General features: G+C 40.2%; 1 protein-coding gene across 1 annotated transcript in view; it reads right to left on the bottom strand.

Moving 5' to 3' along the window:
* The window catches only part of glipr2l (GLI pathogenesis-related 2, like), a 30,489-nt gene extending 8,859 nt beyond the window's left edge, over positions 1-21,630 (bottom strand). The window contains exons 1-4 of the mRNA XM_061954654.1: positions 21,323-21,630; positions 20,927-21,035; positions 3,883-3,986; positions 2,689-2,766 (exon numbers count right to left, since the gene is read on the bottom strand). Coding sequence (XP_061810638.1) covers positions 2,689-2,766; positions 3,883-3,986; positions 20,927-21,035; positions 21,323-21,335 — 304 coding nt within the window. The 5' untranslated portion in view covers positions 21,336-21,630. The remainder of the gene's footprint in view (positions 1-2,688; positions 2,767-3,882; positions 3,987-20,926; positions 21,036-21,322) is intronic.
* Between the last annotated feature and the right edge of the window lie 1,199 nt (positions 21,631-22,829).

Raw genomic sequence — 22,829 nt, 5'->3', positions numbered from 1 at the left:
GACCAAGGTACTGAGAAAGCAGAGGAAAGGAAACCGACAAGCTCATTGGCACCTTAGAATCGATACCTGTACAAATTCCAAGTATTTTGTGTGTTTGAATAAATGTTAATTGTTTGATGATAAACATTTTTGTTTTAATTTATTAGCTGATTATGATGATAACTGTGCTGTCCAGTTGTTACAGTATTTCATTTGCAAGTATTACATAGTAGACTTTGCATGCCGTGGCAATTCCAAAACGTTAGATGGCAGTAATGTGTAGGCTATTGTGTGCTGCATAGCACTTAAGTAGCCTTTGCCAAAGGTGGATGTGCCCTACTAAGTGTTTATGCTGCAAGTATTGTACTTATTACAGATCTGCTATTTGATTGCAACATGCATCTTAGTTTATTACCAAATGGTGGTAAAACTATGTTAAAATCGCTAATGCTAATCAGTGGGATGTATATAGCAAAGCCAATATACAAACCCAAAACCAGTAAAGTTGGCACGTTTTATAAATTGTGAATAAAAACAGAATACAATGACTTGCAAATCTTTTTCAACTTATATTCCATTGAATAGACTGCAAAGACAAGATACTTAACATTCGAACTGGTAAACTTTGTTATGTTTTGCAAATATAAGTTCATTTGGAATTTGATGCGTGCAACATGTTTCAAAAAAGCTGGCACAAGTGGCAAAAAAGACTGAGAAAGCTGAGAAATGCTCATAAAACACTTATTTGGAACATCCCACAGGTGAACAGGCTAATTAGAAACAGGTGGGTGCCATGATTGGGTATAAAAGCAGCTTCCATGAAATGCTCAGTCATTCACAAACAAGGATGGGGCGAGAGTCACCACTTTGACAACAAATCCATCCACCCATTTGCGTGAGCAAATTGTCGAACAGTTTGAGAACAACATTTCTCAACGAGCTATTGCAAGGAATCTAGGGATTTCACCATCTACGGTCCGTAACAACATCAAAAGGTTCAGAGAATCTGGAGAAATCACTGCATGTAAGCGGCAATGCTTAAGATCGATCCCTCAGGCGGTACAGCATCAAAAAGCGAAGTCAGTGTGTAAAGGATATCATCACATGGGCTCAGAGACACTTCAGAAAACCACTGTCAGTAGCTACAGTTTGTCGCTACATCTGTAAGTGTAAGTTAAAACTCTACTATGCAAAGCGAAAGCCATTTATCAACATCACCCAGAAACGCCGGCAGCTTCGCTGGGCCTAAGCTCATCTAAGATGGACTGATGCAAAGTGGAAAAGTGTTCTGTGGTCTGAATAGTCCACATTTCAAATTGTTTTTGGAAACTGTGGACATCCTCCGGACCAAAGAGGAAACGAACCACCTGGACAGTTATAGGCGCAAAGTTGAAAAGCCAGCATCTGTGATGGTATGGGGGTGTATTAGTGCCCAAGGCATGGAAACTTACACATCTGTGAAGGCGCCATTAATGCTGAAAGGTACATACAGGTTTTGGAGCAACATATGTTTCCATCCAAGCAACGTCTCTTTCATGGACATCCCTTTTTAATGGAGTGTTGTTGAAAGGAAAGGCCATGTAACACAGTGGTAAAAATGCCCCTGTGTCAACTTTTTTGAAATGTGTTGCTGCCATTAAATTCTAAGTTAATGATTTGCAAAAAAAAACAAACACGTTTCTCAGTTCGAACATTAAAAATCTTGTCTTTGCAGTGTACTCAATTGAATATAAGTTGAAAAGGAGTTGCAAATCATTGTATTCTGTTTTTCTTTACAATTTACACAACGTGCCAACTTCACTGGTTTTGTAGATTAGCATCAATTTTAGGAAAGTGGCGCCTTTCAGGCATACTTGCTTTGTTGGCATTGAACATTGCAACATAACCAAGAGGCATGTTGGTCTTTTCTGAATGCTGCTTGAGTGATTGTTTCCTTGTCAAGTGTTTGAGCCGATGTTTAGTCTGCAATTGGATGTGACGTCACAAAGCAACACAGGTATTGGAATTTCATTTTAGGTGAATCGATATGTGGTAGTACCAACCGAATTCAGTCGGTGCCTATAAAAGTACTGAATTCCGTACCTATCCCTATTGGTGACAGAGCAGGAAAGGGCTGGGATTTAGCTTGCCCTAAAATTTAACATCAAGTGCCCTGTCATTAATGAAGTCCATCAACATTTTACAAACATATTTCCCATAGTAACAGGAGACAACATGCGTCCTACCCTTTTTAGCTCAATATTGGATGCACACTTTTGTCTCTACATATATGGGACAATCCAGTTTTGGAAAAAAAAGTGTGCAAAAAAAGTTAAAGCGCCATTGACCACAGACCACTTCCTGGTTCTAAGATGACAGTTACTAATCCAAGATTAAGTCCTATACCATTTTTGGATTTTATCAAATTTACATGACTGATGTCATAAAGTGATAATGTCGTAGTTTGTCAATTTCTTAGCTAGCAGAATACTTTCTGGTTCATGGCGAATGATGTAAGACGTTACGATTAGACAGATGGTATATTGGAAGTCTGGGCCAAAAGGAAAAGGCTCCAGTAGCATTTTTAGCCATCTTGGTGCCAACATGTAATAGCTTCTCCCATTGAAAAAATGCCACCTGTCTACAAAATGATGATGATGACAATGAATGGATGGTCATCTATACCTGGTCTTCTTCCAATATGCAAAGTGTTAAAAAGGAGGTCCTCACCAGTGCCAGAGGAGAATCCAGGAGAGTTAAAGTTGTACTGTTTGACTTCATCGTACCAGCGGTCGGACACATCCTTCCCTGAGCAGACAATAACCTCAATTTAAAGTGCCATCACATCAGTCTTCTGTCGTACGCCATAATCACAATGACAGCATTGTCACTGAATACTTTTTGATCAGCACAAAATCCCTTCGGGGTACATTTTTATTTACAATGCTGCACTTCTGGTCACCCCGTGCGGCACCATAGGAGATGCTTTATGACTCAGAGTGTCGCATATTTCAGCAGTGAATCACGCTGTCTGAGCTCTAATATGGAATAGAATAAATAGACCCCAGCTTCGCAATAAAAGAGTGTGCATTCACAATCCACTTTAAAGCTCTTAATAAACATGGTTGTCCAGGGAAGAGAGGTTAGCGGGACGGACCGATACAAATAGTGCCGGATAGTGGCAAGACAGGTGCTCCTCATCAGTAAGTGTATGGTACTTCAGTTAAAAAAGGGACAGCTTTGGATGTATTATTCATAGCGGTTTGTTTGTAACTGGGGAAAACTACTGAAATATATAATAATTTTTTAGGATATACCTGTATTTTACTGTAATACATCCCTTTGGCCACTAGGGGCTCAAGTGCGCAATGATCTTGTTCGTAAAACAGCCCTAAAGAACATTAGCTGAACAAACACTAAATAATTACATTTATGAAAAGATTCAGTTTATTTTAAGTCTGTCAAATTATTATTATTATCATTATTGTTAAATCAAACTATTCACATTTTGGAATTAAGATGAATCATGATTAATCACAATCTGATTATTTTGCTTGCTTATATATGCACTTGCTTGATTGCTTGTACACAAATGCAATTGTATAGTCAGAATGTCATCCAGCAACCTTTTTCAACATTTTACTCAAATGCATGTCATTTGTTTGCACAAAACTTAGGAAAAGTGTTATTTAAAGTTTTTTCAGGCTGTGTTTTAGAGTAAAGTTAGCACACCAGTGGGAGACTCATTCATTGTTGTACTGACGGTAAGCGGTTAAGGTAAAAGAGATTGTACAGTCAAAAAAATTACATGACTAATCTAAGTGTGTTCGTGATTAAGCGATATTTTTTGTGATGAATCACATGAGTTAGCCCTATTCCGTTTACGTTGGTCAATTTACAGTTGTCAATGCATTGTGTACGTACCTAATTGGTCATTGGAGGCCCACGCCAGGTTCTCTCCATAGCTTCCTTTACTGGAATCCTCGCTGTGTTTTAAGATGCGTGTGCTGGCCAAACTCTCAGCATAGCTTTGAAGAGATAAAGAAATACAATATCACTGTTTGAAATCAAAGACTTCAGTGAAACAAAAAAACACGTAAAACAAAACAAGCACACAGAAAAAAATTCATTAAGGGAGCTAAAAAGTCTAAACCATTAGCTTCTTCCCATCAGCTTTTTGTCTCACTGCTTTGAAATGTTGCTGCACTGTAAACTACAGAAATCCCCCAAATTAACTCATGAAATTACTCCCAAATTCTCAAATCATTCATTTTGTTTTGAAACCGAAACAAACAAGGAATATGAAGCTTAAGGTAGGAAATTAAGTTAAAAAGCTCCTCGGTGGCAAGGCCCCAGGGGTGGATGAGATCCGCCCGGAGTTCCTTAAGGCTCTGGATGTTGTGTGTTGGTTGACAAGACTCTGCAACATCGCGTGGACATCGAGGGCGGTACCTTTGGATTGGCAGACCGGGATGGTGGTTCCTCTCTTTAAGAAGGGGAACCGGAGGGTGTGTTCCAACTATCGTGGGATCACACTCCCCAGCCTTCCCGGTAAGGTCTATTCAGGTGTGCTGGAGAGGAGGCTACGCCGGATAGTCGAACCTCGGATTCAGGAGGAACAGTGTGGTTTTCGTCCTGGTCGTGGAACTGTGGACCAGCTCTATACTCTCGGCAGAGTCCTTGAGGGAGTTTGCCCAACCAGTTTACATGTGCTTTGTGGACTTGGAGAAGGCATTCGACTGTGTACCCCGGGAAGTCCTGTGGGGAGTGCTCAGAGAGTATGGGGTAACGGACTGTCTTATTGTGGCGATTCGCTCCCTGTATAATCAGTGTCAGAGCTTGGTCCGCATTGCCGGCAGTAAGTCGGACCCGTTTCCAGTGAGGGTTGGACTCCGCCAAGGCTGCCCTTTGTCACCGATTCTGTTCATAACCTTTATGGACAGAATTTCTAGGCGCAGTCAGGGCATTGAGGGTATCTGGTTTGGTGGCTGAAGGATTAGGTCTCTGCTATTTGCAGATGATGTGGTCCTGATGGCTTCATCTGGCCAAGATCTTCAGCTCTCACTGGATCGGTTCGTAGTAGAGTGTGAAACGACTGGGATGGGAATCAGCACCTCCAAGTCAGAGTCCATGGTTCTCGACCGGAAAAGCGTGGAGTGCCATCTCCGGGTTGGGGAGGAGATCTTGCCCCAAGTGGAGGATTTCAAGTACCTCGGAGTCTTGTTCACGAGTGAGGGAAGAGTGAATCGTGAGATCGACAGGCGGATCGGTGTGGCGTCTTCAGTAATGCGGACGCTGTATCGATCCGTTGTGGTGAAGAAGGAGCTGAGCCGGAAGGCAAAGCTCTCGATTTACCGGTCGATCTACGTTCCCATCCTCAACTATGGTCATGAGCTTTGGGTCATGACCGAAAGGACAAGATCATGGGTACAAGCGGCCGAAATGAGTTTCCTCCGCCGGGTGGCGGGGCTCTCCCTTAGAGATAGGGTGAGAAGCTCTGTCATCCGGGAAGAGCTCAAAGTAAAGCCACTGCTCCTCCACATCGAGAGGAGCCAGATGAGGTGGTTCGGGCACGTCCGACCGGTAGGAGGCCATGGGGAAGACCCAGGACACGTTGGGAAGACTATCTCTCCCGGCTGGCCTGGGAACGCCTCGGGAACCCCCGGGAGGAACTGGACGAAATGGCTGGGGAGAGGAAAGTCTGGGCTTCCCTGCTTAGGCTGCTGCCCCCGCGACAAGACCTCGGATAAGCGGAAGAAGATGGATGGAGGTAGGAAATACAGACTTTTTTAATTTGATTGTAATTTCTTTCTTGTAGCAATAATAGTGAAAACCTAGTATAGCATTCAAAAGTTGAAATACACATCATCTAATATGAGGAGACGGTGTATCCACAAACATTTTCATTAGTTCTATGATACTTTTCTTGCAAGTTCTGTCACAACAGCAGTAGCAGTGACGCCCTGGGCAAAAATACTCACCTCCCTTGGATATTTCAGACGTTTGCCTTATAAATGAAATTTGGCTTTTTTGATAAGAACATTAAAAAAAGTGTGTTTCATGTCAAAGTGAAAGAACATTGTTTACAAGTTTATGTCAATAAAAATATATCTTAAAATATATATTTAAATATATCTGGCAAATATATCTGCATAAGTCATCACCCCCTTCAGGTCATTATTTAGTAGATAGACCATTGGCATCCAAACTTGTAATTTACATAACTGAGGCGTTCCTCAAGACACCCCTTTAAGTTCTCTCCTGATTGGTACATTTTATTCCTAATGTGATTTATATAACTGGTGTTGCTGTAGCTTGTTTACGTCAAATGCAGTCAGTAGTCATTTGTTTAGCTTATTTATTTACAAACCCCGTTTCCATATAAGTTGGGAAATTGTGTTAGATGTAAATGTAAACGGAATACAATGATTTGCAAATCATTTTCAACCCATATTCAGTTGAATATGCTACAAAGACAACATATTTGATGTTCAAACTGATAAACATTTTTTTTTTTGCAAATAAACATTAACATTAGAATTTGATACCAGCAACACGTGACAAAAACGTTGGGACAGGTGGCAATAAATACTGATAAAGTTGAGGAATGCTCATCAAACACTTATTTGGAACATCCCACAGGTGAACAGGCAAATTGGGAACAGGTGGGTGCCATGATTGGGTATAAAAGTAGATTCCATGAAATGCTCAGTCATTCACAAACAAGGATGGGGCGAGGGTCACCACTTTGTCAACAAATGCGTGAACAAATTGTTGAACAGTTTAAGAAAAACCTTTCTCAACCATCTATTGCAAGGAATTTAGGGATTTCACCATCTACGGTCCGTAATATCATCAAAGGGTTCAGAGAATCTGGAGAAATCACTGCACGTAAGCAGTTAAGCCCGTGACCTTCGATCCCTCAGGCTGTACTGCATCAACAAACAACATCAGTGTGTAAAAGATATCACCACATGGGCTCAGGAACACTTCAGAAACCCACTGTCAGTAACTACAGTTGGTCGCTACATCTGTAAGTGCAAGTTAAAACTCTCCTATGCAAGGCAAAAACCGTTTATCAACAACACCCAGAAACGCCGTCGGCTTCGCTGGGCCTGAGCTCATCTAAGATGGACTGATACAAAGTGGAAAAGTGTTCTGTGGTCTGACGAGTCCACATTTCAAATTGTTTTTGGAAACTGTGGACGTCGTGTCCTCCGGACCAAAGAGGAAAAGAACCATCCGGATTGTTATAGGCGCAAAGTTGAAAAGCCAGCATGTGTGATGGTATGGGGGTGTATTAGAGGCCAAGGCATGGGTAACTTACACATCTGTGAAGGCACCATTAATGCTGAAAGGTACATACAGGTTTTGGAGCAACATATGTTGCCATCCAAGCAACGTTACCATGGAGACGCCCTTGCTTACTTCAGCAAGACAATGCCAAGCCACGTGTTACATCAACATGGCTTCATAGTAAAAGAGTGCGGGTACTAGACTGGCCTGCCTGTAGTCCAGACCTGTCTCCCATTGAAAATGTGTGCCGCATTATGAAGCCTAAAATATCACAACGGAGACCCCCGGACTGTTGAACAACTTAAGCTGTACATCAAGCAAGAATGGGAAAAAATTCCACCTGAGAAGCTTAAGAAATGTGTCTCCTCAGTTCCCAAACGTTTATTGAGTGTTGTTAAAAGGAAAGGCCATGTAACACAGTGGTGAACATGCCCTTTCCCAACTACTTTGGCACGTGTTTGCAGCCATGAAATTCTAAGTTAATGATTATTTGCAAAAAAAATAAATAAAGTTTATGAGTTTGAACATCAAATATCTTGTCTTTGTAGTGCATTCAATTGAATATGGGTTGAAAATTATTTGCAAATCATTGTATTCTGTTTATATTTACATCTAACACAATTTCCCAACTCATATGGAAACGGGTTTGTATACTAGTGTTGTTTCTCAAGGTTCCATTTTAGGTCCTCTCTTTTTCATCATTTGTGCCATTTAACTTGTGGCTGGCGAGCTCTGTTCATAAAACGTTTGCAGCAGATTCTTAAAAACACAAGAGTGATGTCAGAGAAACGATCTTTGAATAGATTTTTGCACACACTCCTTAAACAGCAGCGCGTTCCTGTAGCTGACAAAATAGACTAAAATCAAATGTCTACTGTAGAGTACGGTGGTTCTTAGGAATACACAAAATAAGAATAAATATGAATGGAACAGTCCTTAGTCCTCCAGTGCCCGGTCCTTAGCTTCTGGAAATGTGGCCTTCAAAATGATTCAATTGGATGTCCCTGTCTCAGAGCATTTTGGTGGTTTCCCTCACTAGTCTTTTTTTTTTTCCCAATCAATCAGTTTGAGGACAGCTAGCTCGAGGCAAATTTAGAAACATGCCCTGCTCCTTCAGTTTCTTAATTATAGATTAATCTGGACTTTGTGAGAGGCCCAGTGAGTTGGAAATATTATTGCAACAATCTTCTTTGCTAAACTTTTAGGACCGACTTTTCTTTGAATTGCTTGGAATGTTCTTTTGACTTCATGTTGCAATTAAAGCAGGGACTGGACCCCCCCTGCAGACACAGGTGTTTTATACCACAATCACATGACACATATTGTACTCCGGTGATCTCCATTTCACACTGCAGGCATCAATTAGCTGGATCTCAGCTGAATTAGCTCAGTCACTGTAAAAGGAGAACTGCATTTTTGGAGAATTTTGCCCACCATTCACAATACTTATGCAAGACCAGAACACATGTTTTTCAGTTTTTGTGTGCATTTTAAGTCGCAAATTACATTGAGTACAAGGTGGCTAGTAATGCCTCTAATAGGACTACTCTATTCTGCTCAAAGCCTTCTATAAACCGAGAATTTGGTCAACTTTGACAACCAACTTGTACCCGGAGATGCTCGTTTCCAGAATTTTTTTTTTTTAACTAGAGGATTATGATCAATTATTCATCTAAACAGGTATACGTGAACACCCCATTAGTCTGCATCCCAGTGAGAGCAGACATTGTACCGTAAGTGATTGTTTTACTATTGTTTTACAATTTGCACCAGTCCCTCCACGATCTTGACTGTGTTGACACTTTTAAGAAACATTTGAAAACTTCTTTGTAGAAAAGCTTTAAGTTAATGTACCTTTTAACTATCAATTTGAATTCACTTTGTATTATTTTTATGATGTTGCACCCGTTTTAATTAAATTGTTGTTTTACTTCACCTATGGTTTGTACAGCGCTGTGTGATTTTATCCGTGAAAAGCGCTTTATAAATAAAATGTACTTACTATGTTCATAATTTTTATTTCTTGTTCAGTGTCACACCGTGGTGAGGGATGTCTTGTCTTGGTTTTTTCTGTCTTGTGAAATGTATGTTTTAGTTTTAAAAGTAACTCTCCTCTCGTTTCAGGTCACTTGCCTTTTGTGTCATCAGTCTGACGTCATCCCTGATCCCTGATTGTTTCCACCTGTTCCCCATTACCCTCATGTGTCTTATAAGCCCACGCCTCCCTTTGTCCTGTGCCAGAATGTCTCGTTGTTTCGTGCCTCTCTAGCATCATGTCCAAGCCTTGTCTCGTCTCGCTTTTGATTATCCTGATCCTGAATTCCCTTGTTGGCATTTTGAGTTTCCTTTTCTCCTCCTAAGCGGAGTGATCTTTGGTTATATAGTTTTACAGCCGAAGTGGTAAGTTTCAGTTTTTCCTTACAGTTCTCCTTTTTCCTCAATTTTTTGAGTGACATTTTTTGTTAACTCTTTTTCTAGATAAGAAACAGTGAAGAAATTGTACAGCCATTGTTTCTTCCTCTTTTTGGAGTGTCTTTTGTTATTGATACATTTCATAGATTATATCCTCCGCTAAGTATAGTTCGCTATAGATATTTTTTGTTTCCTCCTTTCAGAGTGATTTTCGGTTGTTCCTTTTTTGTGGAACCTTTTTCGCAGAGTAGCCAGATTGTAGCCTCGGTCGTATTGCCCTGACTCAGGAGGTGAAAAGCAGCTGTCAAAATAAAAGCCTGCCGGATTGTTCCCTACTCTGCATCTGAGTCCTATTTTCGACCAAGCCTGACATTCAGCACTTAAAAAAAAAACAAAAAAACTGCCGTATGATGCATAGTGTTTCACTAAAGCTTAATCTGTTTAGCCCACAGCTTCTAAAACTTGTAGCTCATCCTCCTTATATTCAGGCTCAGAAATATTAGGTCCTAAAGTAGTCTTTGTTGGTTCTCATTAAGTCCACCATGATTAGTTGTGTTGAAGGGTAAAGCGAACGTGAAATTAATGCATTGCTGCTGTGGTTCTCAAACTTGTTTCACCAAATACCACCTCAGAAAATAGTACCACCATAATGACCAACATTAAAATACAGTAGTGTAGTAGGCCTAGACTTTAATTAAAAACAAGGCAGGGGTTTTATTTAATAAGTATATTATTTTTGGCCCCTGTAACCTTACACAGTTTGAACAATAACACTGTTTGACTAGTTTATTAAGTGATTTTTTTTTCGACGTACCAGTTGATGGAGCCCAAGTATCACTTGAGCAGTGCTTCTCAAATATTTTCAGGTAGAAGAAAATATTGTGCCCTGACAATAAATAGTATGTCACCTATTAAAAAGTGCTATAACTATACCTCTGCATAACATTTTAAACTTTTTATCATTAAAGGAAACAACACACCAGTCTTTCCTCGTCTCTCACCGTGGTTACAGTGAAGTTAAGTGCTACATACACATCGTCATATTCTGGTGCGGCAAAAAAAGCATGTTTCCCCAGGTCCCACGCTTCGCACCGTGCCCCGCCAGGGAAGCCAGCAGTGGCGAGCTGTGCGTTTTCCCACCTAGGCCTTCAGTGATTACTGACTTCAAAGATTACCTTTCAAAATACCATCATTTATAGTTTATTGAATCTCATCAACAGTGTACAAAACAGGTTATTTACTGGTGCATTTAAAAACCAATTAAAACGCATCAGCAATTAAAACATATCTTAAGTGGTACTGTCAAAATTAAAATCGCAAAAAACATTAAAAGTGAAAAAATAAAATATTTGAACTCACAATTAGTAGGACCTATTCGACGCAGTAAAAGCCAATGGTACACCTCGTCGTCGGCTTATTCGAGTGAAATTGCCAGAGCAGCTGAGCTAGCTTCCGGGGTTGGCCGACATCGTCTCACAAGCTGTAGTTTCTCTTTAAGTATCCTTCTTGAAAATGGCCTTGCAAATACATATCTGCCACCTCATCAACGTTTTGTTCTCCTTCTCTGCTATCCCGGTCTGGCTACGGCGCAACACTTCCTGCTTAATTGAAACTTGTGAATGATACTCACTTTGGAATGACAAGTGTGTATCCAATCACAGTCTCGTTAACATCAGGCTACTTGAATAGGCTACTGTCAACAACTTGTGTACTGATTGGCTATCGCAACCGTCCATCAACTATATGTGTTCTCATAAAGTCCCGATGAGTAGCCAATTACAGGACGCGTAAATGTAATGTTCAACCTCAGGCCAGCTAGAAGGCCTTACTGACAACTCGTGAACTGATTGGCTATCGCAACTGTCTATCAACTGTATGTCCCCGCTCACTGACAGTGCACGGACGCCCGTATTGATGATTCTGAAGGTCTCTGACAGATTTGGTACTACATGGCAACATAAGCCAGTTGAATTCTAGTTGGATACAAACTAAAACTAAAAACAACAGCACACTAAAGAGCATAATATGACATGAAAAGAATATGAATACTTTTAGATATTTAGGGAAATTAAATAAAAAAAATGTTTTATCTTTAATTATGATCATGATTTCTGGTTATGTTAGGCCAGCAGAGAAGGCCACTGGAAGCCAGTCCCACTAATTTAAGAAGGACTGCACTAGAGGTACACATACCATAGTTTGAGAATCATTCTGCTACGGAATGCTTAAAATGACATACGTACATTAAATAGCATGTATATTAAAACCTTGATTGAGGTGTTTGGATGTTTTTTTAGAGCGCTTTAAATGGCAGAATGGAGTGCAGTTCGCTTGCATTATATATGTTTAATGCATTGACACCAGTTTACACAAATATGTTTTCACTTTGAAATGTATTTTTTTTTCCAAAATTACCCAGACAATGTTATAATTTATAAAAGCAAAACATCGAAAGGGACTAAATACATCCCATCTATAACCGCCACTGATAAAATTACCTTAATTAGGTGTCAAGTGAGATAATCTAGTACTGGTATATCTTATTTGTGTCTGATAAATAGGATATAAATCCAGAAGTACTTTATGTGCGCTTCATTCACTAACTACTACAAAAAAGATCAATTACAATAATACATAATAGAGAACATACAACCCCTTTATTTATTAAATCACAATTATTGAAATTTATCGATTTGCAAACAGCTAAAATGATGTACAAAGCAAACTATAACCTGCTACCTAAGAGTGTACAACAATTCTTCTCAACAAAAGAGGAGAAACATAACCTAAGAGGAAAATCTAATTTAAAACATTTGTATGCTTGTACAACACTTTAGCATATCAGTATGTGGAATTAAATAATGGAATGGATTAACCAAATAAATCAAACAAAGCACCAATATGATTCATTTTATGAGACTGTTCAAACTACAAGTATTCACAAAGTACACAGAACAAGAATTATGATGAACATCTTGAACCCTTCTGTTTTCTTGAGACAAAGACTATTTATGTATTTAATATTTGTTTGCTTTACTATGGTATATTATTTATTTGTTCACTGTTCTGTTACAGAAAACAAGGAAATTGGATAAAATTGTTATGATATGAAAAGGGGTAGGATTAAATAAGCTCTGCTTCTTCCTTCTTTTCGGACGTGCTGTAATGAAACAACAGGAAATATGTGATGCATTACATTGTATCGTATGCATGTTCGAAATAAACTGAAACTGAACTAAACTGAACTTTATAAATGTAGGCCCAAGTGTCAAAATGAAACTTGCAAGAGGAAATGAAAGGACTTCCTTATCTAAAATATTGTCACGTTGGCCTCGAAACAACATCAGAGGAGTTGGATGCAACAACATTAAGAGGAGAACTAAAAAAGATCTATAGTATTTTGTGGCTATTACATTCACCGCAGTGGTCCAGATCTTGTTTTGACATTTTCACGCACACTACAAGAATATATATTTGTGTGTGTGTGTGTGTTCCTGTATTTCTACCCTTCTTGAGACAAACAAGGACAAGTACCTTCCATATGAGGACTGCTGTTTAAGTTAGGACCGTAATCATGGTCCCAATACGGAAAACCCTTGCATCTAATGGAGAATGTCTCATTTGCACCCCTGGTGGTGAAATCTATCTAAATTAGGGTGGTCCCAAAAAGGAGGGATTTTTCCAATTTGACTGTGTGTCGGTTTTAAAAGTGCTCCCCCTCTGGTCAACATATGAAACAACAAGTGTGTGTAAGAAATTGAAATGCGCCCCCTTTGACAAAAATTAATTAAAAAAATAAAATATGTATATAGAAATATACTGTAATAACTTGAAGTAAATAATGAAGATTAAAAACCAATTAAACAAACAAAAAAAAAGATCTACAAGCAGTCTCTCACAATGTGTCGACTTTTTTCTTATAAAATGGGGAGCCATTTCTCATTCTGTTTGTGTAATATTGCAATATTTTCTCGTAAAATTATGACTTTATGTAAAATTATTACTTTTTAATGCAAAATGGTGACATGTCATATAAAATTCTGACTTTTATCACAATATTGCCAATTTGTTTGTTGTTCTGGTAAAACAGACATTTTTTGAGTAAAATGACTTTTGTCATAATTTAACCAAGTAAAATTCCGACTTATAGTATTGCCAAAATTGTAAAGTTTTCTTGTAAAATTGCAACCGTTACTGAGTAAAATTCTATTTTTTATCATAATATTGCACACATTTTTTTGTAAAATTTTGACTTGCATTGAATAAGTCATTGGCAAGCATTTAAGTCCCATCTTAAAACTCATTTGTATACACTAGCCTTTAAATACACCCCCCTTTAGACCAGTTGATCTGCCGTCTCTTTTCTGCTCTGCCCCCCTCTCCTGCGTGGAGAGGTAATTAGGTGACTACAGATGATACGCTAGCTGTTCAAAGTTGGGACCCGGGGTGGACCACTCATCTGTGCATCAGTTGGGGACGTCTCTGCGCTGCTGACTTGTCTCCACTCAAGATGATCCCCTGCTGGCCCCACTATGGACTGGACTCTCACACTATTAACGAGATACACTCGATGTCCATTGCACCGGTCGCCCAGGAGGGCGGGGGGGTCCCCACATCTGCGGTCCCCTCCAAGGTTTCTCATTGTATCACATTGCGTTGAGTTTTTTTCTTGCCCTGATGATTTTCAAAATGACTCTGCTGCAAGTCTTGTGTATTTTTTGTAACTTGTTTGTGTGTGCTATGGGTATTGAGGGTTTTTTTTCCTGGTCTCAGTCTGGACCCCCTGCCCGGGAGTCCTAACCTGACTCTTCCCAGATCCTTGTAGTTTGCTGAGCTCCACACAAGGATCTGGGACTTCTCAATAGGAGATGTATTTCAGAAGGCGGGGCCTTGTAAAAAAAAATAATTGTATGTGATTGGATAAACCACTTGTCCGTTATCTTGAATGATGTGCTACTTCAACCACTCACATTGAAATCAACCCGTGACGCTGATGAGAGCGACGCAGGGAAATCCAAAACGGAACAGCCAACATATTGGATAACGACAGAGCGAAAAGTAAAATAAATGCCTTCAAACCATTCTCTGTTCATCTTTTAAAGAATTAATATTAGATAGATTCGACAAAAAAAGAGTTGCAATAGCAGAATCAATGTCAGCACACGCCCCCTCGCTGCGTGCCGCAAATCAAACAGTCGCTTCGGCGCTACGTCACATCTATGAAATCCCGCCCGGCGATCCTGATTGGTTAATCACCATTGCTCTCTTGAAGGAGTTTGCATTGCCCTCGATCCCAGATCCTTGTGTGGAGCTTAGCGAACTACAAGGATCTGGCGAGAGTCAGGTTATGGGAGTCCAGCCCTACCAATGTTTACCTTTCTTCCACCTTTTTAAGTGGCGCCGAAGTCGGTCCTGTTCTGTCTCCCTGTAATGTTTGTCTGCTCTTGAGTGGGACTGTGCTGAAAACTGTGTGTTGGTTTTAAAAGTGCTTCCCCTCTGGTCAACATATGAAATAACAAGTTTGTGTAAAAATTTGAAATGCTCCCCCTCCGGCCAATTTATGTAATAACAAGTGTGTGTAGGAAATTTAAATGCGCCCACATGGTCAAAATTTATTTAAAAACAAATATATATGTATATTGAGACATACTGTAATAAGGAAGTAAATAATGAAGATTAAAAACCAATTAAACAAAACAAAAACAAAATTAACTAAAAGCAGTCTTTTTCTCACAATGTGTCGACTCTTTTCTTATAAAATTGGGAACAATTTCTCATATTATTTTTGTTTCTGTAATATTGCAATATTTTTTCGTAAAATTATGACTTATGTAAAATTATGACTTTGATGTAAAATGTTATATTTTATCACAATATTGCCAATTTTTTTGTTGTTCTGGTAAAATTGTGAAATATTTTGAGTAAAATGAGGACTTGTCATAATTTTGCCAAGTAAATTTCCGATTATTATTATATTGCCAATATTTTTAAGTTTTCTTATAAAACTGTGACTTGTCGAGTAAAATTACGACTCTTCATAAAATCGCCAAAATGTTAAGCTTTTCTTGTAAAATTGCGACTGTTATTGAGTAAAATTCCAACATTTATCATAGTATTGCACAAATATTCAGTTTTTCTTGTACAATTTTGACTTGCGTTGAGTAAAATTACGACTTTAATTATGATACTGCCAAAATTCTAAGTTTTTCTTGTGAAATTCCAACTCTTTTTACACAACAAGCTTTTTTATATTTGCATAGGATGCATCTATTATTAATGTTGTAAATACACATCTTTATATATCTAGAAAGAAAGGGTGGCCCTAAAGAGGTAGGCATTTTTTGCAGGTCTCAAGAAGGTAACAAATACAGGAATGTGTGTGGTTTTGTATTTCTACCCTTCTTGAGACATCAACAAGGAAAAGTACCTTCCATATGAGGATTGAACAAGTTAGGACCGAAATCATGGTCCCAATACAGAAAACCATAGCATCTAATAGAGAGCCTAATACTAGAGTCTGTGAACATTGCTCCAAAGTCAGGATTTGACACTTGGTGTCGAACTTTGAGATCGGCCCCAGTCCACAAAAACATTTCAACATCTCACCGAAGTTAATTGGGCATACATGCACGCACCCGCCCCTCCCCCAATCAACGCCTTCACTGCTTAATTCCTCTTCGGGGTTGTGGACGGCTGAGTAGCGCTTAATAGCGGCAGCCGGCCTCCAGGGCCCCAAACCCCCCCCCCCCCCCCTCTGTTGCGAGTTGTTATGATTACATGTATCATGTTTATGTGTGCTATGCTATGTGAGGTTTTTTCCTTGGAATCAGTCTGGACCCCTCCCGAGGTTCCAGCCTTAGACTGATACTTTTTTACTCTTCCCCCTTTCCCAATGTCACCTTTTTCCCACCTTTTTTAAGGAGCGCTGTAAGTGGCTGATCCGTTGGCGGTCTCGTCTTGTCCCCTTGTAACATGTGTCTGCTCTTAGTGGGACTGTGCCGAAAATGTAATTTCAGTTCTTATGTGTCTTGTACATGTTAAAGAATGGACAATAATAAAGCATCTTGAATCTTGAAAATGTTCAAGTTTTCTTATAAAATGGTGACTTTTGCCAAGTAAAATAACACTCTTTTCATAAAGTTGCCAACATTTTAAGCTTTTCCTGTGAAATTGCAACTCTTGAGTAAAATTCCAACTTTTATCATAATATTGCACAAATGTTTAGTTTTTCTTGTAAGATTTTGACTTGCGTTGAGTGAAATGACGACTTTTATTATAATACTGCACGGTGAAACAGGGGTTAGTGCATGTGTCTCACAATACGAAGGTCCTGAATAGTCCTGAGTTCAATCCCGGGATCGGGATCTTTCTGTGTGGATTTTGCATGTTCTCCCCGTGACTGCGTGGGTTCTCTCCGGGTACTCCGGCTTCCTGCCACCTCTAAAAACATGCACCTGGGGATAGGTTGATTGGCAACACTAAAATTGGCCCTAGTGTGTGAATGTGAGTGTGAATGTTGTCTGTCTATCTGTGTTGGCCCTGTGATGAGGTAGCGACTTGTCCAGGGTGTACCCCGCCTTCCGCATGAATGCAGCTGAGACAGGCTCCAGCACCCCCCGCAACCCCAAAAAGGGACTAGCGGTAGAAGATGGATTGATGGATGGATTATAATACTGCCAAAATTCAAAGTTTTTTTGTGAAATTGTGACCTTTTTCTTGACAGCCTGGGTCAGCGAGATGTTGAAGATGTCTGTGAGAACCCCAGCCAGCTGGTCTGCACATCCCTTAAGCACCTTGCCCGGAATGTCATCAGGTCCCGGTGCTTTCCAGGGGTTCACTCTCCTCAGGGTTTTCCGGACATCCGCTATGTCCAGGTTGAGTGGCTGCTCATCAGGGCGAGGGATGGATTTTCTCGCCGGAGTGGTGTTAAGTGCCTCAAACCTTGCAAAGTAGTTGTTAAGGTCATCTGGGAAGCTGATACTGTTGTCACAGGGACAGGGGGCAGCTTTATAGTCCATGATGACCTGTATGCCCTGCCACATTTGTCTAGTGTTTGTGGGGTTCTCAAAGAAGTCCTGCACTTTCTGACTGTGAGCACGCTTTGCAACCTTAATGGCACGGTTCAGGTTAGCTCTGGCTGTTTTTAATACCACCATGTCGCCAGACTTAAAAGCCTTGTTCCGAGCCTTCAGCATTGCACGTACCTCTACAGCTTTTATTATAATACTGCCAAAATTCTAAGTTTTTCTTGTGATATTGTGACCTTTTTCTTGGGAAATTCCAACTCATTTTTCACAACAAGCTTTTTTATATTTTCATTATAATATAGGCAAAAAGTTTTCTTATAAGATTGTGACTTTTGTCGGGTAAAATGACTTCATAAAGTTGCCAACATTTTAAGCTTTTCTTGTGAAATTGCAACTGTTAGAGTAAAATTCCAACTTTTATCATCATAACATTGCACAAATGTTCAGTTTTTCTTGTAAGATTTTGACTTGCGTTGAGTGAAATTACGACTTTTATTATAATACTGCCGAAATTCTAAGTTTTTCTTGTGAAATTGTGACCTTTTTCTTGGGGAATTCCAACTCATTTTTCACAACAAGCTTTTTTATATTTTTATTATAATATAGGCAAAAAGTTGTCTTATAAAATTGTGACTTTTGTCGAGTAAAATAACAGTCTTCATAAAGTTGCCAACATTTTAAGCGTTTCCTGTGAAATTGCGACTCCTATTGAGTAAAATTCCAACTTTTATTATAACATTGCACAAATGTTCAGTTTTTCTTGTAAGATTTTGACTTGCGTTGAGTGAAATTACGACTTTCATTATAATACTGCCGAAATTCTAAGTTTTTCTTGTGAAATTGTGACCTTTTACTTGGGAAATTCCAACTCATTTTTCATAACAAGCTTTTTTATATATTTGCATGGTATGTATATATTATTAATGTTGTAAGAAAAGGGTGGTCCTAAAGCATACTTGCCAACCCTCCTGATTTTCCCAGAGACTCCTGAATTTCAGCGCCCCTCCCGAAAATCTCCCGGGGCAACCAGTCTCCTAAATTTCTCCCGATTTCCACCCAGACAACAATATTGGGCGTGTGCCTTAAAGACACTGTCTTTAGCGTCCTCTACAACCTGTCATCACGTTTGCTTTTCCTCCATTCAAACAGCGTGCCGACCCAGTCACATAATATATGCGTTTTTTACACACACACACACGAGCAGTGTTGGGTTAGTTACTGAAAACCAGTAACTAGTTACAGTTACTAGTTACTTTATTTCAAAAGTAACTCAGTTACTAACTCAGTTACTTACACCAAAAAGTAATGCGTTACTGTGAAAAGTAACTATTTAGTTACTTCTTTTTTTCTTCTTTTTTTTTTAAAGCTCCCATTAATGCCCTTTTTGCCTTCATTTCAGTACTGTTATTGCACTGGAGAATAATACAATCTGTTGATCAACTTGACATGCATTTTTATTTTCCTTTTAACATAATTAATGAAAAACAGTGCAACATAAAAAGGCATTCCTCCTTTCTTTAAACTTGTACCAATGACCATTAATAAAAAACAAGTTTAAGTGCAACATAAGAAGAAACATCATCTTCCTTGAAACATAGGTAGTGAAGTAAAGCCTGACATCTGGAGTGATGCTGCTGTCTTCCACACTTGGAGCCATGGATTGTACAATCCTTGTTTTCAGTGGCAGGATCATTGACACAGATGGTGAAGTTTCAGTGCTCAGTAGAGATGTAACACTTTTGAGGGGTTTAAGCACCTAGAGGACCTCATCTGCCACTCTCACATCATCATCAGACAGGGTGACATTTGTCTTCAGGGTGTTGTGGGTCAATGCAGAGTATATAGCTGCCTGCTGCTCCAACATATAAGTGGAGTTCCACCTCGTTGGGACATCATGTATGAGCAGGCAGCTTTAGCATTTCTTGCTTTGTCTTAAGCACATGAGCAGCTGTTGTGCTTGGGTGGAAGTAAGAAACCTTCCTGATCCTCCCAAAGAGGCGCTCCATCCTATTGACTGAGATTCCCTTCTGTGATGCCAAATTCACTACATGTGCAAAGCACCTATCTGTGGTCCCAGTCCTGCCTCATTCTCTGTAATTATTTGATTTTTGGCATTATCACGTGTGACTGGGATATCTTTATCTTCCATTCCTCCACTGCTTGTGTCAGTACCTGCGCAAGGTGACTCTCGTAGAGGGGGCGTGTCTTCTCATCTCCCAGTCTGCTGTGATGAAGTGAGGGCTTATAGTTCCCCTGGACGTCCAGCCGTCTGTCATGAGCGCAACAGATGATGCTCGGGATAGTTCATCCACAACTTTTTTCTTCTCCTGCTCATAAAGATCTGGCACAATCTTATTGCTCAAGTGGGTGCGCGACGGGATGTCGTAACGTGGTTCAAGCACGTTCAGCATGTGTTTAAAACCCTCGTTTTGCACAACCGAATCTGCACTTATAAAACACACCGATTCAATGGCGCTGGGCGTTCAAGCTCCTCCGTTATTGCGCTCGCCATGACCACGCTGTGTGTGGACTGAACGTGCCAACAACTTTTTTTTTTTGTTTCATATATCAAACCGCGGATCAAACCTCCCCTCCCCCCCACCCCCCCCCCCACACACACACACACACACACACATAGACCGCGCCTCTTTTCTTCTCTCCGGCTTGTGACAGAGGAAGATTCAGAACAACGACACCGCAGCGCTTCTGTTTCTAGCCGATACTACATCAAAAGCAACGTAAAATAACGCAGTAACGCATCATGTAGTAACGGTAACTAAATTACTGAATAAAAAAAAATAACGCGTTAGATTACTAGTTACTTTGTAACGCGTTAGTCCCAACACTGCACACGAGTGACTGCAAGGCATACTTTATCAACAGCCATACAGGTTACACTGAGGTTGGCTGTATAAACAACTTTAACACTGTTACAAATATGCACCACACTGTGAACCCATACCAAACAAGAATGGCAAACACATTATGGGAGAACATCCGCACCGTAACACAACGTAAACACAACAGAACAAATACCCAGAATCCCTTGCAGCACTGACTCTTCCGGGACACTACAATATACACCCCCGCTACCACCAAACCCCGCCGCCCTCAACCCCCCCACCTCCCGAATTCGGAGGTCTCAAGGTTGGCAAGTATGTCCTAAAGAGGTATTTTTCGGAAGTCTCAAGAAGGCAACAAATACAAGAACGTGTGTGTGTGTGTGTACGCACCGGGCGGCCTCTCTGTTCAGTTTGCTGCTCAGCTTGAGTGGTGGAGCCTGGTGCTTCTTCCTGTGCTCGTTATGGCGACGCAGCGCATCCTCGGCAAATTGCTTTGAGGCTGCGAGACACAAGAGGACAGACAGCAGGCGATGTTAGACACGAAGCCGGCGCAAAGAAGACACGACTATAGAACACGGGGTTCAATAAAAGTTATTGCAGAATCCATACGAGAGTGTGCATGGTCATTTGGAGCCCAGACAGAGGCAGTGTGTGTGGCGGGAGTGTGCATGGTGCCATCACTCACTGCTCTTTTCTCCAACACAATAGGCGCATTCAAACAGCCACAAACTAGCAATTTGACTTACAACGTTCACACAGTTTGACGCGGCTGCATTTCTCACTTACCTGACTTCCCCATAGTGCCAACACAGGAAGTTGTCAGTTAGTCCAACACTAACACGCTTTTCAACTGACAACTATGTTTGGTATTTGTGCCTGGCAGCTGTTTCCAATATGCTAATAACCCAAAACAGCTGCTAAATGCATTATGTTTCAAGCCAGGACAGCCTTCCAGCCGGGTCTCATTCCTCCTTCAATTCTGCAGTTTTACAAAAAAACTTAAGTTGCAACACTACACAAACATGGCTGTCTGTCAAGTTCCACGCATCTGCTTTGAGAGTGGTTTTAAGCCTCCAGAGAAGAACACACCCTCTGCCTGGCCTTCCATTGATAGGGGAGCTCAGCATTGGATGACGTCATCTCTGGGAGACATATGCCCATATAAGGCTGTAAGATCTTTGGTGGGAACTATCATGCTTCAAGCTTCTCCCGGTTTGTATCAATTTTCTCTTTGATTAACCACTTAATTGTACACATTCAGACTTTCATGACTCAACAGGAGAACATTTAAGGCTCTTGGAGCGCCAACTGCCAAATCTTCATTAGATTAAATGAAGACCCGAAGGAAGCCGAAGTACTTGTTGTCAAAAGACATCAAGGAAATGGACAAATATTGAATATGACCTCATCTGGACTTCAAGGAAATAAAATACACAAGTCACAAAGATTTGATGTCGCTCGAAAGGGACAAGTGGTAGAAAATGGCTAATTGTTATGCTTTAGTGGCAAGAAAAATGTAAGTTAAAAGTAGAAAAGTACAAACCCCGTTTCCATATGAGTTAGGAAATTGTGTTAGATGTAAATATAAACGGAATACAATGATTTGCAAATCTTTTTCAACCCATATTCAGATGAATATGCTACAAAGACAACATATTTGATGTTCAAACTGATAAACTTTTTTTTTTTTTTTGCAAATAATCATTAACTTTAGAATTTGATGCCAGCAACACGTGACAAAGAAGTTGGGAAAGGTGGCAATAAATACTGATAAAGTTGAGGAATGCTCATCAAACACTTATTTGGAACATCCCACAGGTGAACAGGCAAATTGGGAACAGGTGGGTGCCATAATTGGGTATAAAAGTAGCTTCCATGAAATGCTCAGTCATTCCCAAACAAGGATGGGGCGAGGGTCACCACTTTGTCAACAAATAAGTGAGCAAATTGTTGAACAGTTTAAGAAAAACCTTTCTCAACCAGCTATTGCAAGGAATTTAGGGATTTCACCATCTACGGTCCGTAATATCATCAAAGGGTTCAGAGAATCTGGAGAAATAACTGCACGTAAGCAGCTAAGCCCGTGACCTTCGATCCCTCAGGCTGTACTGCATCAACAAGCGACATCAGTGTGTAAAGGATATCACCACATGGGCCCAGGAACACTTCAGAAACCCACTGTCAGTAACTACAGTTGGTCGCTACTTCTGTAAGTGCAAGTTAAAACTCTCCTATGCGAGGCGAAAACCGTTTATCAACAACATCCAGAATTGCCGTTGGGCCTGAGCTCATC

Source organism: Nerophis lumbriciformis, linkage group LG04 (assembly GCF_033978685.3).
Source record: "Nerophis lumbriciformis linkage group LG04, RoL_Nlum_v2.1, whole genome shotgun sequence".
In the NCBI taxonomy this organism is placed as follows: domain Eukaryota; kingdom Metazoa; phylum Chordata; class Actinopteri; order Syngnathiformes; family Syngnathidae; genus Nerophis; species Nerophis lumbriciformis.
This window is presented reverse-complemented; position numbering and strand designations above follow the sequence as displayed.